This window comes from Eriocheir sinensis, chromosome 17 (genome assembly GCF_024679095.1).
Source record: "Eriocheir sinensis breed Jianghai 21 chromosome 17, ASM2467909v1, whole genome shotgun sequence".
Taxonomy (NCBI): domain Eukaryota; kingdom Metazoa; phylum Arthropoda; class Malacostraca; order Decapoda; family Varunidae; genus Eriocheir; species Eriocheir sinensis.
The window spans coordinates 2,060,450-2,074,256 of NC_066525.1; the positions used below are offsets into that span (position 1 = coordinate 2,060,450).

At 41.3% G+C, this 13,807-nt stretch overlaps 2 protein-coding genes across 2 annotated transcripts; one reads left to right on the forward strand and one right to left on the reverse strand.

Moving 5' to 3' along the window:
* Positions 1-168: 168 nt before the first annotated feature.
* LOC126999740 (transcription factor IIIA-like) lies at positions 169-8,632 on the forward strand. Its single transcript, XM_050862590.1, has 9 exons — positions 169-472; positions 830-1,258; positions 1,942-2,060; positions 2,630-2,800; positions 3,347-3,513; positions 3,873-3,984; positions 4,189-4,291; positions 5,028-5,349; positions 6,749-8,632. Exons 1-8 carry the CDS (start codon positions 359-361, stop codon positions 5,331-5,333), a joined length of 1,521 nt encoding a protein of 506 aa, XP_050718547.1. The 5' UTR covers positions 169-358; the 3' UTR covers positions 5,334-5,349; positions 6,749-8,632.
* LOC126999742 (uncharacterized) lies at positions 5,836-13,625 on the reverse strand. The gene is made up of 5 exons (XM_050862592.1): positions 13,379-13,625; positions 12,766-13,007; positions 11,104-11,356; positions 9,625-9,809; positions 5,836-6,899 (listed from the first exon to the last, which is right to left on the reverse strand). Exons 1-5 carry the CDS (start codon positions 13,446-13,448, stop codon positions 6,681-6,683), a joined length of 969 nt encoding a protein of 322 aa, XP_050718549.1. The 5' UTR covers positions 13,449-13,625; the 3' UTR covers positions 5,836-6,680.
* Positions 13,626-13,807: the final 182 nt, after the last annotated feature.

Genomic DNA, 13,807 nt, shown 5'->3' on the forward strand with positions numbered 1-13,807 from the left:
AAACTGCAATGACGATATATTGTATAAACTTATGATGATATGGACATTTGTAGAATAGCCAACAAAGGAAGAGCATGATTACCTCTCTTTCTTCATGCGCCAAGACCAAGACCAACTGATACAAGTCACTTTTGACATCAAGCTCAAGATCTCACCAAAACAATAACAAACCGGGGCTGGCGGGGCACGTGCGTCAGCGGGAAGGGGAGAGGCGGCCCAGTAGTGCCTGCCAGCGGACACCAGCACGTATACAAGACATGGTGGCACTGTTTGGGGCCTGCCAGTAGTTATGGGCGTGTCCTGCTGTGTTGTACGGTGTTAGTGAGATCGTAAAGCCAGTGATCTTGAGGGCCCAGTCATGCGGTCGCCTCCACCACTGTGTAAAATGGCCAAAACGTCTGTCAAGCAATTCTCAGTGGACGAGTTTGAAGTCAAGGGCGACGATGTGTTTAAAGTTCTTCATCGCTATCGGGTAAGAACCTTAAAACATAGTACATGATGAAGTGTTACTACATTTAGGGAGTACGGAAATGAGGGTAGTCTTCTCTGCCGTCTTTGGGAAATAAAATACAGCTCAGAATGTCGGTATTAACCTCATACGAGATGGCTACCCTTATTTCCATATTAGTCCAACATTTATTATATATATATTTTGTTGTTCGTCAAATCTTTTTACACTTTTAAAATAAGTTACGAAGCCAATATATTAAACATGACTACATTTATTACATTTATTATTTGTTATTTCATTGCACATCCTATCTCTTTGCACTCTTGAAATAAATAATGAAGTGAATATAATAGTTGTTTGTCCGTTTTTGTTTGTTAGGGTCTAAAGAAAAGTATCTGCGGGAAGCCTGAGGAGGAAACGCAACCAGAGACAAGTCAATCGCAGGACACATCACACAATGGAAGTTACGACGACGACAATGAACCTGATGTCGAGAGCAGCACTTCCACTCCGCGTCCACACAGCCAGAAGATGAAGAAGACAGAACCACATGCAAGCAACCTCATAAACAACATAGACGATGCAAGTAATAAGGACGAAGATAGAATGAGTGAAGACGAGGAGACGGAGGATGATGATGCTGGTAGTGTCATTTCTGAAGGGAGTCAGAAAAGCCAGAACCAGGGGAGAGTCAAGACCCCTCGTGGCAGGAAAATGTCCATTCATGTTTGTCCCTACGAGAACTGCGACATGTTTTTCACCCGGCCGTTCCGACTTGCTCAGCACATCCGAACACATACAGGCGAAGTGAGTATGTAGTCTCTCTCTCTCTCTCTCTCTCTCTCTCTCTCTCTCTCTCTCTCTCTCTTCCCCTTCCCTCCCTAGCTTAGCTGTCACTCCTTTTTCTTTCCTCCCTTCCCTTCTCTCCCCCTCCTTCTCCTCTCTCATTCTCTTGTATTCATCATTAGTATGTCAGTCCCTTCTATTCCTCATTATTAATTAATTTGCTTGTGATTCCTATAGTTAATTCATTACTTTGTACTCTCCATTTATTGCTTATTCCCTTGTATTCATCATTACTCATTTCCTTGTATATACTTTCTCTACATTAATTCATTCTCACTTATACTTTTTTGTAATGTAACTGCACAGCCTTACCGCACTTGCTTCTGCTTACTTGACTTCTGCTGAGGTGGCACAGGCTCTCACACTGCCAAAACATGGAGTCAGCATATTCTGTTTTCCCACTTGCATCTTTTCCTAATGAGTTGTGGCTGGCAAGGAGACATGGGGAGGTGATAATGATTAATAGTAATAGACAAGGACAGGGTTCAATACTATCTATCTCTTGTGAATAGCTCCTGATTTTACTGTTATATTATGGTGCTGTGATAACCTTTGCATCTGTATTCTACCACTACTTCTACTATTATTACTGCTACTCGCTGCTCTCTTGCTGTCTCTTGTATTAATGTTTTATCACTTTGCAGCGTCCTTATGTCTGCCCTGCCGAGAACTGCTCCAAGTCCTACGCTCGCCAGCAGCACCTGAAGAGACACATAGAAGTCTCCCACCAAGAGGAGGAGACAAAGGAAAAGTTGGAGTACCAGTAAGTATTTTAGTCTTATAGAAAGAGAGAGAACCTACTTTTCTTTTTAATATCTGGGTAGCTTATTGATGCCATGTTGTGCCTTAGTCATTTGAACCCTTGAAGACCATGCAGTGACAGTGGCAGATAAATAAACATTAGGTATATATATGAAATACAAATATTCCACCCTCTTATGTTTTTTATGACTAAGGATACAGACCAAGTGCTAAGCAAAAATATAAATAATAGGATAAATTAATTAATGAAAAGCCTGCAACATTACATACTGCTCCTATAAAGATGATGAAACAGAACTAAAGAGCTGTGTATCAACTATATATTATGCAGTCGACCCTCAAATAGTACGGTTTCCAATAGTTCGGTTTCGGTTTTATATGGATTGTCATAGAAGATCTTTTTAGGATTTTTAAATTTCCTGCTCATTGGGAAATTCAAAAATCCCCCAAAAATCTTCTATGAAAATCCGCATAAAACCAAAACTGTACTATTTGAGGGACGGCTGTACTTATTATTACACTATTTATCATATTAGAGTAAGTAAGAACACCTGTATCATCTTGTGTCAGGTGTGCCATGTGCGGCCTCACACTGAGTAACGTCTACTGCCTGAGGAAGCATGTGCAGCGCCACCACGTCACCCGCGACCAGCACAAGTGTGGCGAGTGCGGCCAGGCCTTCGTCAAGCAGCAACACCTTCAGAAACACTCCTACGAGCACACCGGGATCCTGCCATTCCCGTAAGTTACTACAGATAACTAACACAGCACCTAAAGAAATAGTAAACACAAATAACATCATAACACCAGGTATATAACATCTAAAGTAATGACAGGAAATAAATAGCATAAACAAACTACTTTAACAACGTCTGTGAGAAAACTAACAGCAAATAACTAAAACAATACCCCAAGAAACGAGAGCAAATACAGTAACAGCATTCTCAGACCCCCCCCCCCCTTTTTTTTTTAATGGCAGAGGAAGAAGCTCAAGGGCAAAAAAAGAAACAATAATGAAAAAAAGCCCGCTATTCGCTGCTCCCATAAAAAGTGCTCAGAGGAGTGGCCAAAAGAGAGGCTCACAGTGATTATTTTCCAAGGTCACAAAGGAGATTAGTTGGGTTCCCATTGAGTGTTCATATTCACGGTGCAAAAGGTCTTGTCAAACTATCACTGGGCTAATAAAACTACCCATGGGAATACTAACACCACAATAACCACTATGAAAGCCTTATCAAATGTAAGTGTGTCAGTCCCATGTTCTCAGACCCTTCTTATTTCCAACAGGTGTGATTACCCTGACTGTGAGATGCGCTGCCTGACCCCGAGCAGGCTGAAGCGACACAAATTGACCCACCAGAAAAGCCGCTACGCATGTCCCAAGGAGTCGTGTGAGGAGAAGTTTGACAAGTACACAGACCTGCAGCAGCACATCATAGCCACTCATCCCAAAGGTAATCGTAATGGAAAAGAAGGAAACTCAGACGAACGACCCAAGAAATGAAATGTCACGCAGTTTAGCAATGTAGTGTTTCTGTTGTGTTGTGGTGTTCTGGGTCTCGTGTTCCAGGGTTTTGTGTTATCTTTAATGTTGTGTGTGTATGTGAGTTAGTGTTTTGCTTAATGTTGAATGTTTGTCAAGTACAGTTTCCTTTTTAACTAGTGTGTCTTTCCTTAGTGTGTGATATTAAATTGTGCTATGTATAGTTGTGTGATATTTAGTTTTGTTGCATTAAGTTGTCTGTGTGTGTTCTCTGTGTTGAATATTTGCAGCACAGTTTCCTCATTAACCAGCGTCTCTTTCCTTCCTCAGTGTGTGACATCTGCGGCAGACCGTTCCGAGGGCTACGTGTCTTACGAAAGCACCGACTCATACACGAAAGCACCACTGAGGCTTTCTTCTGCTCGTACCCGGCCTGTGACAAGTAAAGTATCACTGCCATCCTCTTGAATTTTGGCACTTGACTTTTGGCTTTGAATTTAAGTGCTTGTTATACGGCACCATGGCCAAATTTGATCCTACAAAGTCATTCCTTTCCCAACAGTGCCAGAATATACCAACCATGCAAAAGTTAAGCAATGTAATTTTGGTGTTTTGTATAGAATGCTTACACGGCTGAATTTTGCAGATATTACACGTATCTCAGCAATCTCACGGCTCACATCAAGGATAAGCACAAGCAGATGAAGATTTACGAGTGTGGCGTTTGTGACAAGCGGCTCTCATCGAAGGTAAGGGTTCAGTGGCCTTCAGTACTTCCTATAAATGAGACTTTGAGGTCTAAGGGAAAAAATAACCTTCATCATCTTTAGGAAACGTTCATAGTCCAGCGCCTTTCTTTGTGTTTTCAGTTTCTCTTTGTCTGATGTTAGTGTACTCTATCCTACACTGAAAAGGTTGTAATTTCATCTTCTATTCCTAAATTGACACATTTACTTTGGCTGTCCACCTCTCATCAGTGTTAAATGTATAGAAATGATAAGTTGACTGAATATTATTGACTGATGTAGTTTATATAGGCAGTGAAAGTTGATCCCACAATGTCATTCGTTTCCTATTGGTGTCGGAATAAGAATAAAAGACAAGTTAACAACATTTCCGTGACTAACCTTTTCATCCTCTGCAGCAAAAGTTAACCTTCCAATGTCATTCCCTTACCACCAATATCGGAATAAGAGAAAAAGATGTTAACCTGTCCGCTGCGATTGGCACGGATTTGGCTTTCACTGGTAGCCTGGCAACATATACTCCCAGGTCTTTCTCTGCCTCTATGGTGGATAGTGGAGTGTTTCCCATGTGGTAGTGTTATGCTGAATATCCCCTCCCAAGGTGCATGATTACATTTTTCTTCATTGAATTGTAGCAGCCACTTTTTGTTCCATTCCTGTAGCTTGATGTCTTCTCGTAGGAAATCCGCAGTCAAAGAGTTAACATCATTTCCGTGACGCACATTTTTACCCTCCACAGCAAAAGTTGATGCTGCACATGAACACCCACGACCCAGACTACAAGAGGATCTATGCCCCAAAGAAGCCCCGCAAGCCACGGAAAGACAAAGGCAGCATACGGCGAGACTTCACGAGGCTCCTGTCTGGTTACGATGGTCCTGAGGAGGGTGAGGATGCGTCTCAAGAGCTGCCGTCCGAGAGCATTGCCGAGGAGAGTATGGACACATTAACTACTTGCCCAGACGAGAGCACAGACACCCAAGATAAAGTGTTGCCAGCTGAAAATGAAACCTGTGACAGAGTACTGGATATGGAGGAGTTTTGATGCTTCTCTGATCATGGTAAGAGTTAAAAGATAGAGTTATGTGTGTGTTAGAGTCTTTATTATTTGTGTATTTGTGTATTATCTTCTTCGTTTATAGTCCATCGTCTTCCATTCTTGCGGTCGGACTTGCGATGATCCTCCTCCATCTTGCTCGGTCCAGTGCTAATCCTTCCTCTGTTTCTTACACATCCAAGTCTTGCGTCACTGTTCCTCTCCATGTTCTCCTTGGTCCTCCAGTGCATTATGTATTGACTAAAGGCTCAGAATATATATCTCAGAGGTTGTAAAGGTTTATCATGTTATAAGATTAGTTGTTGGTCTTGCATAAGTTTTATCAGAGGTTTGACCTGCAACAGTTTTATTAGTTCAGTTATTTGTGAGTTTTATCAGCTAATTTTACTGCAGTCCACTCAAGAGGTCTCAGAAACCAGTTTATTCAAAGGTGTGTTGTATTAAAAGATTTGATTCGATGATACTTCACTGTGAAAATTAAAGTCTTGCATAGATATTACATTTATTATTAGCAGCAGACACACATAGGTTAATCTTCAACACAGGAGAATGCCTTATTTACATGTATAATCCCTGGTTGTGTCATTAACTTTCCTATGTCAACTAAATATCCCTTAACCCCTTAACGATAAAATACCGGACCGGAGGCGGCTACAGCCGCTGTATCGGGGAAGGGCCGGAAACGGTTATAACCGGCGCGCTCACCCCAAAAGTCTATTCTATTCAACTCGCTGTTTCTCCGTAACCACGGCACGTAGAGACTTCTGGATGGTGTCTTTAGAAAGACTTGGTGGTTAGTACAAAATCTATCTTATTCACTCGTGCAATGTAGGTTAAGCGTAGAGAGTGTGTGAATATTGGCAATTTCCAGGTTTAGCACGGGAAGGCCGGTCCCAGCGGTAACGAAAAAACAGCCACCCCCGGTCCTTTAGGGGTTAAACTCTTCTACAATAATACTAAGAATCTCAATATAGTATGTTTATTAGTTCCATCAGACACGATTATTTTATTGTCTTTTCTGTGTCAACTAAAATAATCCCATCAACTTTTCTATGTGGACACACTATACAAACTACACTTTCTTGCAATTTCTCATTATTAACTACACTTTTCACAGTTTCTCACTATTAACTACACTTATCACACTTTCTCACTATTACCTACACTCACAATTACCTACCTTTACCTCACTTTCTCACAGGTTCTCACTATTAACTACTCTTATTTGTGTGTGTGTATGTGGGTGTGTGTGTTAGCTCGAGGGGACATTACAAAGAAATCCACAATATGAAACATGCTCAATTGAGAGTCCACTGTATTAGTACCCGGCATAGCTCAATCTTCATCACAACAGAATGCTTTGTTTACATAATCCAGCGTGTTTTCGTCTACTTCGTGTCCAGGCGAGGGAGCACGAGAGGAGACCACACCCACAGTGACCCGGGGAAGGTTCAGTGTGCCCTTGTCGCCCTTCCCCCTGCCGTCCTTTTGCTTCCCCCCGTGAGTTGACGACACCATCACTGGTCCAGGCGCTGTCCCTTCTTTGCCACCAGTCTGAAGGAAAATGGGATGTACAGTTAAGTGCAACATAGGTCCATATTCTTAAACGTATCCAAACTCCCACTATGTCTGTTTCCCAAGGCCACATAGATGATTAACCAGGTTTCAATGGGTGAGTTTTCCGTTCAAGATGTAAAACTATCACTAGGATCACAGAACAGTCCATGAAAGGCCCATCAACTTCCACAAGAGGCTTTTCAAACAGGTGAACTGAGGCGCCGATATGTTTAAGAATGTGGGCTATAGTTCCTTGATGTAGTAAAGGAGAGAAGAAATACAAGACACTTTCATAATATTTGTAAAAGTCATTGGTATTTCTCAAGTATCAGTGATCCTAGTCTACCATCAAGTTAAAGAGGATGTACAGTTAAGTGTGACATGTTTTCGTGACTTGGGAAATAACCAGACCACAGCTTTTTCATAACATTGTAAAAGTATAAAGAAGTGATCCTGGTATTGCTTTCTCTGTCTACCATCAAATCAAACAAGACACACAGTTAAGTACGACATGTTTTCGTGACTTAGGAAACAAATATACAGACCATGGCTTTTTCATAACATTGTAAAAGTACGAAGAAGTGATCCTGGTATTGCTTTCTCTCAGTCTACCATGAAATCAAACAACACACACAGTTAAGGACGACACATATCCTCGACGGAGTAAAAAATAAATACAAACTGCCCTCTCGTATTTGTAAACGTTAATGGTATGTTTTAAGTACTAGAAGTGACCCTAGTATTGGTAACAAGACGCATATATATATTCTTTTAGGAGGGATAGCATTGTCTGTGATACTGGACTGGAGTTGAGGGTAAATGAGGTTGTGTGGAATGACTTTTGAGTGATTGTTCTGGTTGTGTCCGAATGTTTCAAGAGTGTGTTAGTGAGTGAATATATTAATGTGTTCCCATGTGTCCGAGTGTCTCAAGAGTGTGTGAATGAATGGGTAACTTCATGTCTTCCCCTCGTGTTCTGATATTGTGTTCCATGTGTGTCGGAGTGTTTCAAGAGTGTGTGAGTGATTGCATTGCCGTATGTGTTCCCGGTGTGTCTGAATGTTGTGTTTCCCATGTGTCAGGGTGTTTCAAGAGAGTATGCAATGTATGGGTAGCTTTATGTCTTCCCCTTGTGTTCTGATATTGTGTTCCGTGGGTGTTGGAGTGTTTCAAGAGTGTGTGAGTGAATGCATTGCCGTGTGTGTTCCCAGTGTGTCTGAATGTTGTGTTTCCCATGTGTCTCGGTGTTTCAAGAGAGTGTGCAATGTATGTGTGTGGATAATTTAAGATGGTGTGTGTATGAATGTATGAATTAGTGTGTTCTTCATGTGTCTGGTATCAAGATGGTATTTGTATGAATGTATGAATAACGTGTCTGGATGTTTTAAGATGGTAAGTGAATGAATGAATATATAAATGTGTTCTCTCTGTGTCCTTATGTTCTAACCTGGTGTGTGAATGTACGAATGTGTCGTCTGTGTCTTTTGAAGTCCTAAGGTGCTATATTTGTGTCCCGTCTTTTGGCAGTGGAATGTCTAAAACTTACTCTGGGCTTGACACTTCCCTGTGCTTACTGTGAAAGGCTGATAATTATTAAGTTGATGATTATACCCAAGAATACTAATTAGGCAATATTATAAATCTTTCCCTATAGTGAATACTCTTCTGTGTGTGTATTTGTAGAACAGTAAGATGAGGAATTCTGCATACAAATATATATTATACTTAATTTTGGTTGTTATTATTTGTGCTAAGGAGATATTAGGAACAACGTTGCCAGGTTGTCGTACTCAGCCGACTTCCTACCCCCAAACTTTCTTCTGGGCTCCAATAATGAAACTAATTTATAGTTATTGTTAAAAGAGTTGGATTCTGATGTTTTTTGGCAATAGTTAGGCGTCAGAAACAGGTAAATACTATGCTCTGACTACGACAATCTGGCAACAGTGATTAGGAACCTATTACCATTTTTTTTTTTAAGGTGAAGGCTAGTAATGGATAAAAAAAAAAATAAAGTAACATAAATAAAGTCTGGAAAGTCACTAGCACTCCACAAAAGACAATAATCAGACATTCCAAATTCAAATTCAAAGGCATTGGCAATTGTGATTTTACCTGAGGGTCAAGGGCAGGGAAAATACAAGGGCAAAAGCAACCATTCCACAAAAGCCAAAATTACGAAGCTCCAAAAACCAAATTCAAAGTTCAAAGACGTTGGCACACTGTAATTTTACCTGAGAGTCAAGGGCAGGGAAAACAGAAGGGCAAAAGCAACCATTCCACAAAAGCCAAAATTACGAAGCTCCAAAAAAATAAAACCTCAAATACAGATACACATATTGGCCCGTATTACAAGTCGAATCCAAGAAGTTTCAGGTCCATGCAGAGTTATACATCCCAGACTCTGTAGGGACATGTTTCCATTCCCTTTGCCCTTTCCATCCTTTCCTCGTTTTCTCTCCCTTCTTGCTCCCCCTTTTCCTCCTCCTCTTCCTCTTCGCCCCCTTTGAGTGTTGAAACGAGAAGTGGCAAAGCAATATAATAGAACACGGCGGGAAACACCTCCTCCTCCTCGTATTCTACTAGTAATACTGCCCCTAAACTGAACTCTGCAGGGACCCAAAACTTCTTGGATTCCACTTGCAATACGACCCCTAAACTGAACTCTGCAGTGACCCAAAACCTCTCGGATTCCACTTGCAATACGGCCCATCATCCTTACCTGAGACCACGCCAGAGTGAAGCTGTTGGGCTGCTTCTTGTGGCTGAGGTAGATGTTGACGAAGGTGAAGGCCAGGATCACTATCAACATGCCTATGACGCCCAGCATGATCCAGGCCAGACTGCGCCAGAAAGGAACGGTGGAGCCTATCCCAAACTGAGAGGCAAAGGCCGTGGCTAAGTGCTCTGTGAAAAAGGCAAAGAAAAGATACAGTGGTATGATATTTTTTTTTTTTACAACAAAGGAGACAGCTCAAGGGCACACAAAAAAAGGAAACAATAATAAAAAAAGCCTGCTACTCGCTGCTCCTGCAAAGAATCAAAAGAGGTGGCCGAAAGAGGGGTCAACTTTGGGAGGAGAGGTGTCCCGATACCCTTCTCATAGTCATTGTATTCGCTCCATGTTTCCTATAGACGAGAATATCAAGACACTTCTCCACCTGAAATTGACCTCTCTTTTGGCCACTCTTTCCTTTTATCTTTTTACAAGCAGCGTTTAGCGGACTTTTTTCTACGCTTTTTTATGCCCTTGAGCCGCTTCCTTTCCTGTAAAAAAAAAGGCATAAAATAAAGGTAATAAAATGAGGTGTTAGGTGTAAAAGGAACGACCAAATCCATTACTAAGGTGGTATTCTGTTTTTTGGCGGCATCTGGCAGTGACTGAATTCTTACTGGATCATGTGGTGCAGTAACTTAAGGAAAAACGACCTTAACCCGGTAGCAGCGACTGGCCAAATTTGTGGCTTTACCGTGTAGCAGCGACTGGCCAAATTTGTGGCTTTACCGTGTAGCAGCGACGGGCCAAATTTGTGCCATGATTTAAACCCCCCAAAATAGATGATACATAAACTGATCACAAATGCTTCGATATATATTATGAAATGGTTTGTGTGAGTGATGATTTTTTCTCATTTTTCTCGCTCAGAAGGATCATTAAGAAACATGATCCCTGCTGCTACTGGGTTAAAAAGGTAATTCATTGGTCTAAAGTTGTGTGATTTTTCTGTTGAAGTCCACTGGTGTGGGGTGTGTGTGTGTAGAGTCTGGTGGTCGCTTTATAACATGATTTACTTGGAACTTTAAATATGGCAGGTCGTCCCTTTCACACTATATGCCTCAAATGATATGCCAGAACTTATTAGAAAGATTAGTATATCTGAAAACTTAACTACTAACTTTTGCTAATGTGTACCTAATCACCATCAACAGTATACTCTATGGATATATTAGCACAGAGAAAATTCAGCCTCAGTTTTCACAGCTAAGCAGAATATGATATGACGTAACTTATTAAAGAGTCTCATAGCTGAAAACAACTAACGTCCTGTAGTGTTTACCTTCGCCACCATCAGCAGTACACTCTATGGAGATATTTGACATACTTCAGCCTCAGTTTTTGTGGCTAGGCAGAAAATAATATGCCATAACTTATTAAAGAGGCTCATAGCTGAAAACTTAACTAACATGCTATAGTGTTTACCTTCGCCACCATCAGCAGTATACTCTATGGAGATATTTGAACTGAGCAGCTTCAGCCTCATTTTAGTGACGCCAAACCTCTCAAGCTTGGTACTGATGGCCGCTGGTTGGAGAAGGATCTGGGAGTGAACGAAACTGCGAGATTCTTTGAATGCCTCGTGGGGAATGGCCGCAAGCTGGAGGAGGTGGTGGTAGTGGAGGCGAAGGAAGAGGGTCGTCCAAGCCCGGGAGACGAGGATAGGAGGCCATGGCACCTGTGAGGGGAAAGAAATGTATTACTGAAATGATTGAATAGTGGTAGAGATGAAGGAAGAGTTGTCCTGCATAGTTATGAGGTGATGAGTTGTAATATCTCTCTTGTTAATTAAAGGATTCCAAACACACTCTTGGCATCTAAAATATTAAAAAACAAGATTGCTTCCTTATGATATACAGAGATGTTTTACTTACTATGCATTGCAGTGAGATTTCGAGTCCTTGTTTCTTTCTTGTTAAATGGTTCCCAACTCACGCACGGCAAAATATCATCACAGAACCAAGGAAACTTAGCATCCAAACAACATCACTCGCTTATGATAAATTAAACAAGATGTATTTTACCTTTATGCATTGCTGTGAGATTTCGAGTCTATTTCTCTCTTGTTAAATGGTTCCCAACTCACACAGGGCAAAATATCATTACAGAACCAAGAAAACTTAGCATCCAGAGAACATCACTTGCTTATGATAAATTAAACAAGATATATTTTACCTTCAATGGATTGCTGTGAGATTCAAGTCCCTATTTCTCTCTTGTTAAATGGTTCCCAACTCACACAGGGCACAATATCATTACAGAACCAAGGAAACTTAGCATCCAGAGAACATCACTCGCTTATGATAAATTAAACAAGATATATTTTACCTTCAATGGATTGCTGTGAGATTCAAGTCCCTATTTCTCTCTTGTTAAATGGTTCCTAACTCACACAGGGCATAGTCATTACAGAACCAAGGAAACTTAGCATCCAAAGAACATCACTCACTTATGATAAATTAAACAAGATATATTTTACCTTCAATGGATTGCTGTGAGGTTCAAGTCCCTATTTCTCTCTTGTTAAATGGTTCCCAACTCACACAGGGCAAAATATCATCACAGAACCAAGGAAACTTAGCATCCAGAGAACATCACTCGCTTATGATAAATTAAACAAGATATATTTTACCTTCAATGGATTGCTGTGAGTTTCAAGTCCCTATTTCTCTCTTGTTAAATGGTTCCCAGCTGACACAGGGCAAAATATCATTACAGAACCAAGGAAACTTAGCATCCAAAGAACATCACTCACTTATGATAAATTAAACAAGATATATTTTACCTTCAATGGATTGCTGTGAGTTTCAAGTCCCTATTTCTCTCTTGTTAAATGGTTCCCAGCTGACACAGGGCAAAATATCATCACAGAACCAAGGAAACTTAGCATCCAAAGAACATCACTCACTTATGATAAATTAAACAAGATATATTTTACCTTCAATGGATTGCTGTGAGATTCAAGTCCCTATTTCTCTCTTGTTAAATGGTTCCTAACTCACACAGGGCATAGTCATTACAGAACCAAGGAAATGTAGCATCCAAACAACATCACTCACATATGATAAATTAAACGAGATATTTTACCTTTAATACATTACTGTGAGATTTGGAGTCCCGTAGCGTCACCTCCATGTCCCCCCACACCACGTCCATGTTTTCATTGATCTCCAGTTCGTAGAGTTCCTGCTCTTTATCGTCCTCCAGAAGCACGTTGAGTCTCAGGGTTTTGACGGCATTGAGAGGTCTGAGGCGCACGCTGATGCCGTCCCCGATGGTGATGGCTGGGGCAGAAACACCTTTGACAAGCAGGCCACATGATGAACACTCTGGGGAAGTGAAATGGAACCCTTGGCATTATTTTTTCTTATAGTTTTGTTTAACAGAGGAGGAGGCAGTTTAGGGATGAAAAGAAAAGAGGAGAGACAAAGAGCTTAGGGGCGTGTTGTGGCTACGTTCACACACAGAAAACGAAGATGCTTGAGAGATATAAAGAAATACAGCTTCCCGCAAAGAAACATAGAGGTTTGGAACAGACTAAGTGAGGATGTAGTATCGGCGAAGAGTGTGCACAACTTTAAGGAAAAGCTGGACAAATACAGATATGGAGACGGGACCACACGAGCGCAAATACAACTAGGTAATACACACTCACACACACACACCGCACTACTCCCAGGTATCGCGAATCTACACTTACCACTCCCCGCCGTCGCGAGTGTCACCGCCGTCGCTGAGATGAGCCACAGCTGGACGGCCCTGTAAGCCATGGCATTATAATTACACTGACGAGTACGGATCAAAGAAAACTATCACTGCTTCCTGCTAATGAGGGTTACTTGAAGATCGGTCACCGGTAAAACCACAACTTTAAGGTCTCTAGAAGTAGCATTATGATCAATTGCGATGTTCCCCGGGGAGGTTCAAATGTCCAGCCGCGTGCCGGTGACTCAATGGGAATTCGTTCTGGGAAAGCTCGGACAGCACTCCTCCCGCACAGATAACCCACAGGAAGTTAGGACACACATCCTCAAACCTAGCCACGACACGCTCTTAAGCTCCTTTTGTCTCGTTAGTATTATCATTTTCATCATTTTCATTCATTCTTCTTCGCCTTCCTCTTTTTCTT

Coding starts and splice junctions, on each gene's coding strand:
- LOC126999740 (XM_050862590.1), top strand. CDS start 359: ATGCGGTCGCCTCCACCACTGTGTAAAATGGCCAAAACGTCTGTCAAG. Junction 1,259..1,941: donor TCCGAACACATACAGGCGAA/GTGAGTATGTAG, acceptor ATCACTTTGCAG/CGTCCTTATGTCTGCCCTGC. Junction 4,292..5,027: donor ACAAGCGGCTCTCATCGAAG/GTAAGGGTTCAG, acceptor TACCCTCCACAG/CAAAAGTTGATGCTGCACAT.
- LOC126999742 (XM_050862592.1), bottom strand. CDS start 13,448: ATGGCTTACAGGGCCGTCCAGCTGTGGCTCATCTCAGCGACGGCGGTG. Junction 13,008..13,378: donor ACTCGCGACGGCGGGGAGTG/GTAAGTGTAGAT, acceptor TCACTTCCCCAG/AGTGTTCATCATGTGGCCTG. Junction 11,357..12,765: donor CTCACAGTAATGTATTAAAG/GTAAAATATCTC, acceptor TTCCCCTCACAG/GTGCCATGGCCTCCTATCCT.